This window comes from Corylus avellana, chromosome ca6, assembly GCF_901000735.1.
Source record: "Corylus avellana chromosome ca6, CavTom2PMs-1.0".
Taxonomy (NCBI): Eukaryota; Viridiplantae; Streptophyta; class Magnoliopsida; order Fagales; family Betulaceae; genus Corylus; species Corylus avellana.
The window spans coordinates 3,070,159-3,083,379 of record NC_081546.1 but is presented as its reverse complement, the minus strand read 5'-3'; the positions used below and the strand labels follow the sequence as shown (position 1 = coordinate 3,083,379).

Sequence of the window (13,221 nt, the reverse complement as noted above, 5' to 3'; positions counted from 1 at the left end):
AGTGGGACAAAATTCTTCCTTATTCCTTGTAACATTACACTTTGTTTAGACTAAGGCCGACGATTCTTTCACAGCAAAGAGGATAACCTTGGCTTTTAAAAAAGTATCCATGATTTCGGTTATGTCAACTATACCTTCATTCTTATTTAAGGGAGCCGATAATGCTAGATATTTCAATAAATTCTTTTTAAAATGCTCCTCAAATGATGTGACAAGTATTTTTTTTCTTAAAAAATTCTCACTCTCTCCTTCGTCTCCCACTTCTTCCCAAAATAGTGCTTTCCACATCATTTAGAAAGAATTTTGGAACACCTAGCAGTCATCTTGAGGGAACGCTCCCATCGTTGAACATTAACGTTAATACTTTTTTCAAAGTATAATAATGGAAGTCAAAAGAGAAGAGATTAGGAAATGTATTAAACTTATGTTTATAGTTACTGTTAATTAATTTGGTTCAAAACATTGAATCGTGTTGAAGAGTAGTTAGATACACACATAGATTAAGATCAGAGCGATGTTATGCATCATGCATGTCGACCTTTATAATAAAGATGAGCTAACTTTAGGTCACCATGAGCTATGCCTGCCCTTTACTTAATTACAACTGCCCCCTTTTGTTTTTTTAAGTCCTAATCAAAAGGAGCTAGATAGCGTTGTTCTTTAAATATTGTCACTTTCAATCGTTGGGGAATCCATTGCATTCACACCTTTAAATCTCTATTCTTTATCCTTTGATGCTAAATCTGTACGACTATTTATTGACCCTTAAATTTCGAGCTACCCCACATCGTTGGCTTTGTTTTGGCCTTCGTATTTCTTGTGCCTAAGGTTGTAATTGGTAGTTTTAAAATCAGTAAATTATATATGTTTTTCCCCAGTAAATTATTTTATGTCATAAAATTAGTATAACTTATTTTTCCTGCAAGTTCACAGAAATCTAAACACAACTTAAGTGAAAAAAAAAAAAAAAAAAAAAAAAAACTGAACAAGTAACCTGAAAAAAGAAAAAGAAAAAGGAAAGTCATGTTGTTGATCATGATTAGCTCGCCACTTCTTTGGTTCAAGGGAATTGGGTCGATTTGACAGTATATGATGAAGATAAAAATCCTCATCATAAATGAGGATTGAATTACCCTATGTCTACCACCAGGCTAAAGCCCTAGGGGCATCATTTCCATCGACTCTTAGCTTTTGCTTCTCATCATGCAGATATGTTCTCTATTCACTATGGTAGGACAACTCCCATGTTATACATGTGAAACTGCATCATCATAACTTGATTTTGTTGCATAATCTGGTAAATCCTGTGCTATATGTTGTAACTGTAGCTCAATAGTTTGAGATGCTCTTATCTTGATGCCTGAGTTGGTCATGAAGGATAGGTTGGAGGAGGAGGGGGGATTAGGTAAATTGAGGGATTAGGCTGAGTTGAAGGGTCAGATAGAAAAGATGATCCAACTTTGTCTCTCCGAGTAGTCATTAACTTGGTGTTCAACATTCGACCTTTTATTTAAGGAATCAACACAAATGACTTTCTACAAACAGCATAATTGAAGAATTAGATGAGCGGACACCGTACTCTAGGCCGACGGAATTTGTAATGGAGAAGAAAACAAGTACACGTGACATTGATGCATAAGTCAGTATTTGTTTAGTAAGGAAAAGAATGAAACTTAGAAAGCCGTTTTTTGTTTTTTGTTTTTTTTCAGAATAGTGTGGTCATACCTCTCAATAGCTCATTTTCTTTATGTCATTGGTTATCTTTCCGCATGAGCCCGCTAAGTGTCCCCACGCTAATGGGCAATGCTCTAACTAGGTGTGATATTTAGTTACTAACTCTGATGAATCACATCTCATGTCAAGTCTTACCTTTCAGTTAGTGTCACCTACTACTATGAGAGGAAGGTAAGACATGGCTAAAATACCAAGGTGTGACGTCTATATTCTACCAAGAATATTAGGAGTAATTCTCCGGAGGCCTAATTGAACCAGACTCGCTTGTAGTGTTGCTTGTGAGAGGGACCTCATTAGATCTATCTCGGGATGGAGCTCATTACCTGGAGGATTATTCTTGAGTAAACCAAAATTAAAATAATTTGTGCCTTGTTCCCTCCACATACTACAAAAGTCCACAGATATCCCATGTTTCTTGAGCATTTCTCAAATTTTGACTCAACAAGGAAAGAAAAAAAAAATATATATATATATGACGATCGTACTCCAATAATTTAATTAACTACTAATGATCAGTTGCACCTTCACCATCTGCTGACTGAAGTAATATTTTGATTGTGATATATCAGTGGAGATTAAGACTGTAATGTTATACCATATATATCCATGTCATTGGCTTATCAAGAAAAAAAAAAAAAAAAAAAATATGAATAGAGCAATGATCACTGTGCCTTGAAAATTCACTTAATTAGATCCCTGATGCAACGCTAAATAAACTTGTCATAGGAGGAGGGGTTTGCCGTACAGCACTGCTATAAGAATATACTCTGAAGGTTCAGTAGGCTGCCGCACATGATGCAGCCCGTTTAGGACAGTTTAACTACCAATGAAATGTCTAACTGCCGACCAGCTAGAAACTGGAGTTTTCCAAGGCCAAAGGAAGTCGAAGATGAATACGAGGTATCAATGCACTAGAAACAAGAATTGGGCATTGGGGTGCTTGCTAATTAATGGTGCCAAGTACCAACTTCCAAGACTTTTTTTAAGTCATAAACCTAACTACATGCACTAGGACCACATACAAACTCTGAGTAGAATTTACTCTTAAAAATTGGCATATAAGAAAAATATGCTTTAAGAGCTTACATTCATATAGTTAAGAATATATTTTAATTCGACAATCCATTCTTTAAACACTTATCCGATGGTAACTCTTTCTCTTTTAGCAGTTTCACTCATTTATCAGTGTTGAATAACATTTTAATATCTGTGACTTGACCACAAAGTTGCAATCCATTTGATCACATATTCAACAAAGTGGTTGGCTTTGATACTAAATAATATAAACAATGGGTCGAACTTACCTTTTAAAACCAACTTACAAAAAGAGAATGTCTAAAAACTTATATACACATGATTAAAATTGTACTTAAGCCACGTGAGACATTTAGAATCGTAAAACATTGAAAAGTCTTTTATCGGACCTACTGACTACTGGTTGGGCTTTTCTACCTAGGCCTACACTGATGAACTTTCCACTTTTGGACAAATGGTCAAAGAGCTAATGCCTCGATGATGTAGCAGCATGGTAGAAAAGCAATGCACCAAGCACGCAGTGGCCACAAGACTATGCTTGAATCTTGATCAGCCCGCCAAATTGCAGCCACAGCTGGAACTTTAATAAAGACCAAGGCCCACTTTTGTTTAAACTTTATAAGAAGCTGCTTCAACCTTTTCACCACGGGCATGAGCCATGGCCAACAATATGATAAATATTCCCTCAACTGGTAAAGGATAAAGTGTAATCCTGGGTAGCCAAAGACGCGGACAATGATAAAGAGTGTTTGCCGGCAATCAAATCCATTTCTTATATATGCCCCACCGTCAAAGTATATCCATGCTTATAAAAGTGCAATCAGGAGAGGCGATTAGTTCAAAGTCAGAGTTAAGGTCGCCATCAATGGCTGCTAGAAAAAAACTAACAAAAACATTTTTTTTAAAAAAATAAAAATAAAGGGGTTAGAAAATAAAAAAATATTGGTGTTTCAGGCAGAGAAGCTATTGGTCTCTCAATTTAAGGTGTTGGCAATTAGATTTGCGAGTCTCGCTATGTGAGAAAGCTATTTATGCAGATTTAAAGGGAGTCTTCTTCCTCTGTATCTTGATAAAAAAGTAGAATTTATAGGTAATTAGAAATACCCAGTAATGATCATCAGCACAGGTATTGAAAAGAAAATCAAGAATTAAAGTGGAGGGGGCGAAAGAAGATTACACAGAGGTTGAAATGAAGAGGAAAAGGGAGTTAGAGAAGGTGTCAGAAATAAGGTCTGCCATTGAAGAGCTCTCTATGATGGTCAAACTTAAACCTGGTGATAATCATGATGCTGCTCACATCCCCACAAAGCCATTTCTTCATGTCTGCAACCTGGTTATTCAAATTCTTGGTTGGTTTTTTCTCTGCACCTCTTACTCTCTCTCTCTCTCTCAAGCTCTAGATATAGAAGTAAAAAATTGCATAACCTTTCTGTTGAATATATCTTTCTGTAGATAAGATTGGACCAACAATGGCTGTTTTGAGACAAGACATTCATCAGAATATTCAGGTAATTGGAAAGAAATTAATCCACGGCATAACAAAAATCTCCCAATTTTTTTTTTAATCAAGCACTAGTTTTTTTTTTTTTTTTTTTTTAATTTTGTTTTACTACCAGAAGCTAATTATGGTTGCTTATATTTCGAAGTAATAGATGATTGAGAGATCTTTACTTACTTATCCGTAATAAATTTCATTATTATATTCTGTCTCGTGTGTAGAGATTGGAAATATTCCATGAATCTGATCCTTCACTGTATTCAAATTTGGTGGAGATAATGAAGAAAGAGGCCAGTGAAGGCAATGCAAGAAAGACTACAAGCTCTAGCAAAGCCTTTGTTTGGCTTACCAGGTAAAAGATATTTGTGTCTTTCTCTTTACTATGCATTTTGGGCCACAGCCAGAAAAAGTCCTCGTTGCTTTCTCATCTCTTCTCCTCCAGTCCTCCTCATCCTCGTGTACCTTTTTTTTTCCCTCTAAGTGAGAGCCGCTTTATTAATTATAAAAGAAATGTTAGATATTATAATTTTATCCAACCAGACTAACGTGTCACTCCCAACTAACTATTGATTAATTTTTGTTAAAAAAAAAAAAAATTCAATAATTGAGTTGAAGTGTCACGTTAACATTGTTAGACAGTTGTAGACGTTAACATTGTTAGACAGTTGTAGGATAAAAATATAATATCTAGCATTACTCTAATTATAAATACTTTAGGGCTACAACTTTAGGTCAGTTAGCCGTTAACATTAGATGCAAAAATAAGTAACTAAAATAAATAATCACAGGCCAGGCCTTCTCTGCTTCATGACAGTTTTTTTTGTCTTCACCTATAATGGAAAGTTATGAATACTAACTAAAGTTAGAGCATATTACTGGTGAGTATTTGTTTATGGTTTCCACAAGTCTTATGTATTTGTCACCGAATAATCCAATGACAACTATCAATATATCATACTCTTTTTTTATTTCTTATTTTTGTTTAGTTTGGATCATTGGAGCAGGAATTAATAATTTATCATCCGAATCGTAGTTATTTATTACTCGATTCATGAGTAGTTTAATTCTGCATTCAAAAGAGAATACTTAGTGGTTTGGTTTCTCGTTAAGCTCTGTATCTAACTTTTAGAATTTTCAGATTATTGGGTAAATCAAACACATATCCATTTTTCTTTTTCTTTTTTCTTTTTTTTTTTTCTTTTTTTCTGTTTTGGGTCAAACTATTCGCATCTTGTATTTCCAAAACTAATAGGCTTAGATGTTAAATTATATATACAAATGAATTTGTTCTTGTCCCCAGATCCTTGGATTTTACTTTGGCACTATTACAAAAATTATCAAGAGATCCAGAGCAGAGCATGGAACAAGCCGTGGAAGAGTCTTACAACATCACTTTGAAACCATGGCATGGATGGATTTCATCAGCTGCTTTCAAAGTAGTAATATACTTCCCTCCCTAAAAGCCTCTTATCCTTTATCACAGTCACTTCTTTTTTATCTATGTGGGGCAAGTCCAATTGATCATGCTGGAGTCAATTCATGCGTGTCTTTTCTTATTGAGAGCCCCCACCTCGAGCTGGTCATGAGTGCTATTACTTTTATTTTAGGCCTTAGTAAAGCACTGTCATGTTACCATGCTACCTTGGTTTCTTCAAGCTTGTCTTCAACTAATAAGTATAGTATTTGCAGGTAGCTCTACAACTAGTGCCTGATAACAAAACCTTCACTAATCTCCTCATGGGAAAAGATGGAAACAATGAGACCCTTAAAGAGGAAACCCAGAACTTGATTACATTACTTTCGCCTTTACTAGAGGAAATCCACTCTATCCTGGTAAGGTCAAATTCATGTTTGCTAACACTATATGCATCAATGTGTTATGCAGTTCTTATATGTTTACTAATCCTGATTTCCTTATTTGTGCAGAGAGTATATGATATGGATAGGTTAAAGTCAACCTAAGGAGATATCATATAAAGAAAGCGAAACATATGTACTGAGTTTAGTTATATAAATATGTAAATAGCTGAGGAGTATAAAGGGTATCTCCCTTTTCTCTGTCATGTAATATAAATATGTAGATAGCTGGTTAAGCATAATTTGTTACAAAACAACGAAAAATCAATCAGAGCTGCTATAATGTATAGATTTACACACACAAATATCATCTCATCCTCTTTTTAGCAACAGCTGTCAATGGGGTGACAGGAACATCTTTCTAGGATAAACCTAGCTAAAAGACAATGCTAAATCCTCAAACTTCCAAGCACATTCATTAGGTTCCTTCCAATCTATCAAAATCTATTGCACCTCCTTTCTTCTCAAATTCTTAATGTGTATTCACAAGAATTTGAGACAATTTACAAGAAAATCAGGCTTGGAAATTCAGCTGCCCCTGAGACCAACAGATATGTGTTCCTTTAATTTGGAAGGAAGAAGATCCTCCGATATAAAGAGTAGTTTAATAGATTTTACAGTTGAAAGATATCCCTAAAGTGAGTGAGAGTTTGTTTATTATTTGTGTCTGAGAGTTCACGACAATTAGTCGAATGTTTGTAATCGTACTACAAATCTTATTGTTTTGTGTGAATGTGATCTGTTTGATTATTTATGTGGTGTGCTTTTGTTGGTACCAAATTCCAGCCAATTTGTGTAAAGCTTCCACTGTCACAACAAACTACTGACTAGTATCAAAATAAGATGTTTATACAACAGATAGCATGTTACAGAAGTATGATTTGATCTTTCTTTAGAACTCTTTTTTCATGGTAGCTAAGGTACTGTGAAGAGATAAATATGTCTCCTGAAGCAATTCTCACTTAAACGCCCTCTTTCTAGTGAAAGTGATCAGAGCCACCGACACTAGTTCAAGATTAATAGATTGAACAGTCAAAGACCATGAGTTTGACATGTACATATTGAAATATGGAACATATATCATATATGGGGAACGAATCCTCATCATTTTCCGGTAAATATATCTCCCCAAAGCCGGTTCTGCCTATTGAATCAGAAGATAATGATAGAACTCAAACTGAGCAGTCCCGCGATAAAGCCTCAACACCCAGATAACAACGAGAAAAAGTTTACTACTTTACCTCTAGATCAGATTTGCGTAACTAAAAAATAGGAAGAGACATACCAATTCAAATGTGTAATCTTTACTGTGCGATTTTACAATATACATACACTGCAACTCCTCTCTAGAGAGCAACAGTGCACGAGAGTGATTGCTTCAATTCAGCCCATATCCTTGTGTTTAGCATTTTTTCAACCACTTAGAGTGCTTACCTTTATATGGTCTGAGCCACACAAGACCCACGTCATGACTGATCCAAATTCCTCTTCTTCCTTCTCGCCTGCAAATCCACGTAGCATACATTCTATGCAAACAAGATCCAAGAATCACACTTTCAAACCCAAACAACTCAAGGAGGGAACCAATTGATATCCTCTACACAAATCCTTACTCAGTTCATCCTCCACTGAAATAGGGCCCATGAGGGTACAATGAATTTGAAGCCCTAACACTAGAAATATGAACATAGTGGGTTGCAAATGGGCTTTCCGGATCATACGAAAAGTAAATATGATGTAGCCCAGATGTATTGGATTATCAAAGAAGTGGCTGAATCCATTGCTGGTGTGGGTGCGAGTAAGTTCTATATTATTGTCCAATTTCATGTTTCATCCTATTGCACCTAAACAAAGAATTAATTAAAAATATTAAAGAATATAACTAAATAAATAAATGAATGAATAATTTTGGAAAAAATATATTTTACCTCCCATTGTTTCACTTCTCAATCTTGCCTCCAATGTTCAAAAATTACTAACGTACCTCAACCAAGTTTTTAAAATTTTCAATGTAGCGAATCATCCGTTAATAATTTATGTTTTTTTCTTTAGGGATAAAATGAATTTTTCTCAATAATTTTAGAAAAATTAATTAGGTTTAAAACATATAAATATAAAGTTTTTATCCCTGCCTTTTTGACAGGGATAAAGTACACAATAGACGACACGGGCTTATCATTTCTCATTTTGCTTGTATAGTTTTGGTTTAATTAGATAGACATTATGATATGTACATATGACTGATGTGGTTAGTTTGTTAGATTATGATATTTAATTAAGGTTGTGAGATGAACTCACATGAATGAATGTATTCAAGTGGTTAATTAATGTGAATCGAGCCATCATTGAAGGAGATGCACTAGAAATAGTAAACGCTTTGCAACAAGAGAATTCATGTTGGAGTAAATACGGTTAGCTAATAGAGGATACTAGAGCAGTTCTCAATAGTTTTCAATCGTGTTATGTACGTCACATCCGTAGAGAAGCTAATGAAGTGACCCACAGATTGGTGATCCCCTCAATCAAGTATGGCCGGAAGAAACTCCTATTTTTACTCAAAGCATTGTATTTGCTTAGCAAGATTTTCGTCCATGAATTATATGAAAGCTTAAGATTCCTTTCAAAACAAAAAATAATTAATCTGAATCATACAGAAGTAAATAGTTTATCAAAAATCATCATCAAGGGATTACAATTTATTAACTTAATTGTACGTATTTATCAGTGTTTTTCATCCTTACTCTCTTTTGTATTTCCTTTATCTCCAGGTTAGCAATAGATTGAAAGATCTCAAGGAGCTGTTGGAGCAAGACGGAAGATGCCAGTCTGGTCTATGCCCAAATTAATGCCATTTGAGTCAGAAGGAATATTGCGAGGAGGATCATGGAGTGCAATGAGTGCTGCAACTAAACCAGCATTGCTCGAAATGGTTGGCTCCGTAAACCATGGTTGATCCCGTTCGTCTACGAAATGGTCAAACTGGTCTGGTCCTGCTGCCATGGCTCCAGAAACAACATTTGGATTTGGATCCACAGACTTTCGCCATCTTTCTCCCTCTGCACATGAGTAAAGTTGACCATCCCAAGGGATCGATACACTCCTGTGGTGAACTTTGTTTGGAAAATGGTCTCCAAACCCAACCATATATGTAGCTCATCTTCATTGGATTATCTCCTAGTATATAAGAAACCTGAAAGAGTACCCACAGAATGAAATGAAAAACAAGGCCTATTGATATAATTTCAGGAGGGGGGCCGGAAACTTCACTTATTCCCTAAAGCATAAGCGGTTTTACGATCATAATCTTGAAGTTTTAAAAACTTGAAAAAAAAAAAAGAAAGGGTAAATATTTTGATATCTAGCTGCTAGTTGCCTGAGACATGGAGAAACTCTTCAACATCTTTTGTGAAATGGCATCACTTCCACATCTCCTACCAGTGCTGCGCATAAGATCAAGGTAGTCACTGTACAATTTGCTGAGAAAAGCTGATGTTGCCGCAAACTGAAGTGGGGTGCCATAATCAGGCTTTAGGAGGATCAATCCACCTGCATCAAAGAAATCCATTGATACAAATGCCAAAATTATGGCATATATTCATATATGGGTTGTACTTGAACAGACATTTACCTCGTGCCTTATTGAACTTGTGATCAGAAAGATAAGAACACATGACAGAGTCGGTCATGTTTGATGATGATGCTAAAACATCTTCATATGGGTAACCAAGATCATGGAAGTATAAAAGCCGCGTTAACAAAACCTAAGAGAATAAGGAAATTACTTTATATATATAGTACTGTACATGTTTTCTATTTCTATATAAATTTTCCACAAAAGATTTTGATTGATTGATTATAAAATTACTGCATTAGCTGTAAGCTTGTTGTTCCAATAGAAAATCCCATTGTCAAGAGATGTTTCCTCAACCTCGGCTGTTTTGTATCCTGTTCTAACATATTCTAGGTAAGAAGTGTTCCCTGTAGCAAAGAAGAGCCAAGTTCCTGCCCAAACCAGTTCATCTTCGTAACCAGATGAGTTGTAAAATGTTCTTCCATCTCCTCCACAAGCATCAACCATGGTGTATGTACCCTGGCTCTTAGGGTCTTCCTTGGTTGCAAGATCAAATAACTTCTCTGCTGCTGCTACTAAATCTTTGGAGTAAACCGTGTCTTCTTCAAATACTAGTGATGCTGCTGATAATGCTGCAACAATTTCCCCTGCTAAATCTGAAGCTGTGGTGCCACAACTTGAAACAGGTCTTGCATAATTCATTTGTTCTGGTCTTTGCCAACAGTTTATGTCGTTAGGAATGTTGGCTCCATTACTACCACTTCCAACCTAAAATCACAAAACAACGTTATCTTTGTTTTCTTTGGCTGCAGAAAAAAGAAAAAGAAAAAAAAAAAAACTTCACCTTCCCCATGTATCACGGGTTTTGCATGTTACCGTCAAATTATCAAAACTCGTAATGTTGGTATTCTATTTTTCAGTCCCTTTTAATTTTCTTTTTTTTCTTTTTTTTACACTTTTTTGTTAGCCATTGAATTAACACAAAACACTAACGGTATGAGGGATTGAAAGGGGCAAAAAAGAAACACCCACACTTGCAACTTTTTGATAATTCGATGGTAACATTGCAATACCCGTGAAATTTGAGGGGGAAAGTGAAATTTCTCAACAAAAAGGTGTCGTTAAATCTTCAATATTAGACTGAATAAAAAAAGGACTAATGAGAGTGCAATAATTTTGTATGCTTGCCTGAGAATACAAAGTGGCTGCAGCTGAAGCTGCATCCGGGGCAACAAAAAGCTTGAGCAAGTAGTCACTACCCCATCTGATGATGTCCTTCACATGTTCAAGCTCGCCTACATCATCATACTTTTGATGATATTCGATCACACTCCAACTCAAGAGGGTAACAGTGTAAGCTGTAGGGAAACTGAATTTTATATTGTTGCCAGAATCGTAGAAACCACCCACAAGATCATGTTTTTGGCTTGAGTCCTGGTCGTGCATTCCTGAATCTCCCCGAAATTTTATCGGACTGTTGCTTGGGTACTATCCTGCTGAAAAGAAAAATCCTTCAATGAGTCATAATATTATCAAGAAATATGATCTTATATTATATTTAATGAAAGGCATCATGTTGAAAAGGGATTACACTTTTGGGCATCAAAAAAGGTTAGAGCTTGGTTAACTGCAAGTGTGAGATTCTGTGAAGATCCATGGTTGGCATGTTTACGAGGCAAAAAGTGAATCAACAAGACAAGTAATAGGATAGCTAAAGCTATGGAGACTGAAATGTAAAGAAAACGTTTGAAGTATTTTGTGTCGGTGATGATGAGATCATAATCAACGGATTTGGAGTATCGGGAGGGGAGTGAATCGTAGCCATTGGCAGATTGAGGGACGAGATTAAAGTCAATTTCTATTGAATTCCACCGGCTTGCTGAAGGGAGAAGGCGGCCTGCCTCTGATATTGTGTGAACAAACCTTACAGGGCATCCATCTGTGTCAGGTGAAGAAGCTTTTGTTCGAGAACCTAGAGATGACGGCATGGTTGATCAAGTTGTTTGATATAATCTCAAAAGTTTAAACTAATAAAATTAACCCTTTAATCTGGACATCCTGGGAGGTGGTGTTTGATAGAATGGGAGTTGTTTGAAACACACAAGGACAGCAGTGACAGTGGTAATCCCAATGAAGTGTTTGTCTCTTGTTCCTCGTTGTTAGTGTTGTGAGAAATAGATGGAGACATTGCCGTCCAAACGGTATTTGTTTGCAAACATAATAACTAGGAAAGTTAATTACCATCTCTTGTATATTACAGTTGCAATGGTAGTTGCACTGTAAATCTCTCTGGCGCCAAAAAAAACCAGAGTAATGTGGCAGTGATCTCAATACAAAGTATTTTCACATTTCTACGAGGCTATCTTCTGAAAGAAATCAACCATAGTACTATACTAATATAGCTTTGTTCCCAAAGCGCAGAACCCTGATCAGCCTGCGAACCAATTTCGATAGATTTAATAAGAGTGCATTAATATACATATTTGAACATCATTCTGGTTCAAAAACCTAATGAACTTGAGTATATAAATATATTTTCAATGTAAGGCTCAATACTTACAAGTGTATTCATAACACAAACTTATTCTTGCATATAAACTCATACGAAGCACAAGAGAGGAAAAGAGGGTCGGATGGCGATCAAATTTGCTATGAAAATGCCTATGATAGAATGGAATGAAAGTTCTTAGCCAAGTTTATGAATAATTTTGGATTAATTATGTAACACTCAGGTCAATTGGATTTATTAGTTCATCTGTGTACATCCGACTTTTCGTCATGAAAAATGCTATGAGTACCAAAAATTTTACCAATAGAGACTTACCAAATTGATGTGTAGCTCATTTATCGGAGAAAATAAAAAAAATTTAAAAAATAAAATAAAAATAATTAATCAAGAGAAATGTAACAGATACTAATGAATAAGCTTCATATCATTTTGGTACCTTTCTCTTGGTACCAAAATGATATCAAGCTTATGATTTGGGCTTTTACGATTGATCAATCACTGGAAGCTAGGGGTGGCAAAACGGGTAATCAAGTAGACCCGATTAAGACCTGCTAAGACCCGCGATCCGATTACCCAAGACACAAACACGACCCGTTTAGCTAATCAGGTTAACGGTTCTGACACGATTATGACACGAAAAATACCCGGATAACCCCACACGACCCTTTTAACATTACTGGGTAAGATCGGGTAGACACGACCCATGCGCTAAACAGGTAACCCAACACGACCTGACCCGACCCGACCCGGTTAGATTAAAAATACTAGGGAAAAATCCACTTTACCCCCCTGAAGTTTCAAGGGTTTTTCAATTTGAACCTCAAAGTTTAAAAATTGGCAATGTACCTCCCCAATGTTTCAAAATTTTTCAATTTAAACCTTCCGTTACAATTTCCGTTAAATTGGACGGAAATTTTTTTAAAAAAAAGATAAGGGTAATTATGTAATTTTAGAGATTTTCATCCAATTTAACGGAAGGTTTAAATTGAAAATTTTTGAAACATTAGGGGGGTACAT

General features: G+C 35.7%; 1 protein-coding gene and 1 pseudogene across 3 annotated transcripts; one reads left to right on the top strand and one right to left on the bottom strand.

The window, feature by feature from the left end:
- Positions 1-3,739: 3,739 nt before the first annotated feature.
- Positions 3,740-7,906, top strand: LOC132184599 (glycolipid transfer protein 3-like). 3 transcript variants are annotated; one of them, XM_059598287.1, is made up of 6 exons: positions 3,740-4,118; positions 4,222-4,277; positions 4,489-4,619; positions 5,568-5,703; positions 5,948-6,100; positions 6,194-7,906. In XM_059598287.1, exons 1-6 carry the CDS (start codon positions 3,959-3,961, stop codon positions 6,227-6,229), a joined length of 672 nt encoding a protein of 223 aa, XP_059454270.1. In that variant the 5' UTR covers positions 3,740-3,958; the 3' UTR covers positions 6,230-7,906. The 3 variants fall into 3 exon arrangements, with proteins under 3 accessions (XP_059454270.1, XP_059454271.1, XP_059454272.1); XM_059598288.1 differs by having other exon boundaries at positions 5,568-5,706; positions 5,957-6,100; XM_059598289.1 differs by having other exon boundaries at positions 5,957-6,100; positions 6,194-7,902.
- A 1,008-nt stretch (positions 7,907-8,914) lies between these two features.
- LOC132183966 (endoglucanase 25-like) lies at positions 8,915-11,683 on the bottom strand (annotated as a pseudogene).
- Positions 11,684-13,221: the final 1,538 nt, after the last annotated feature.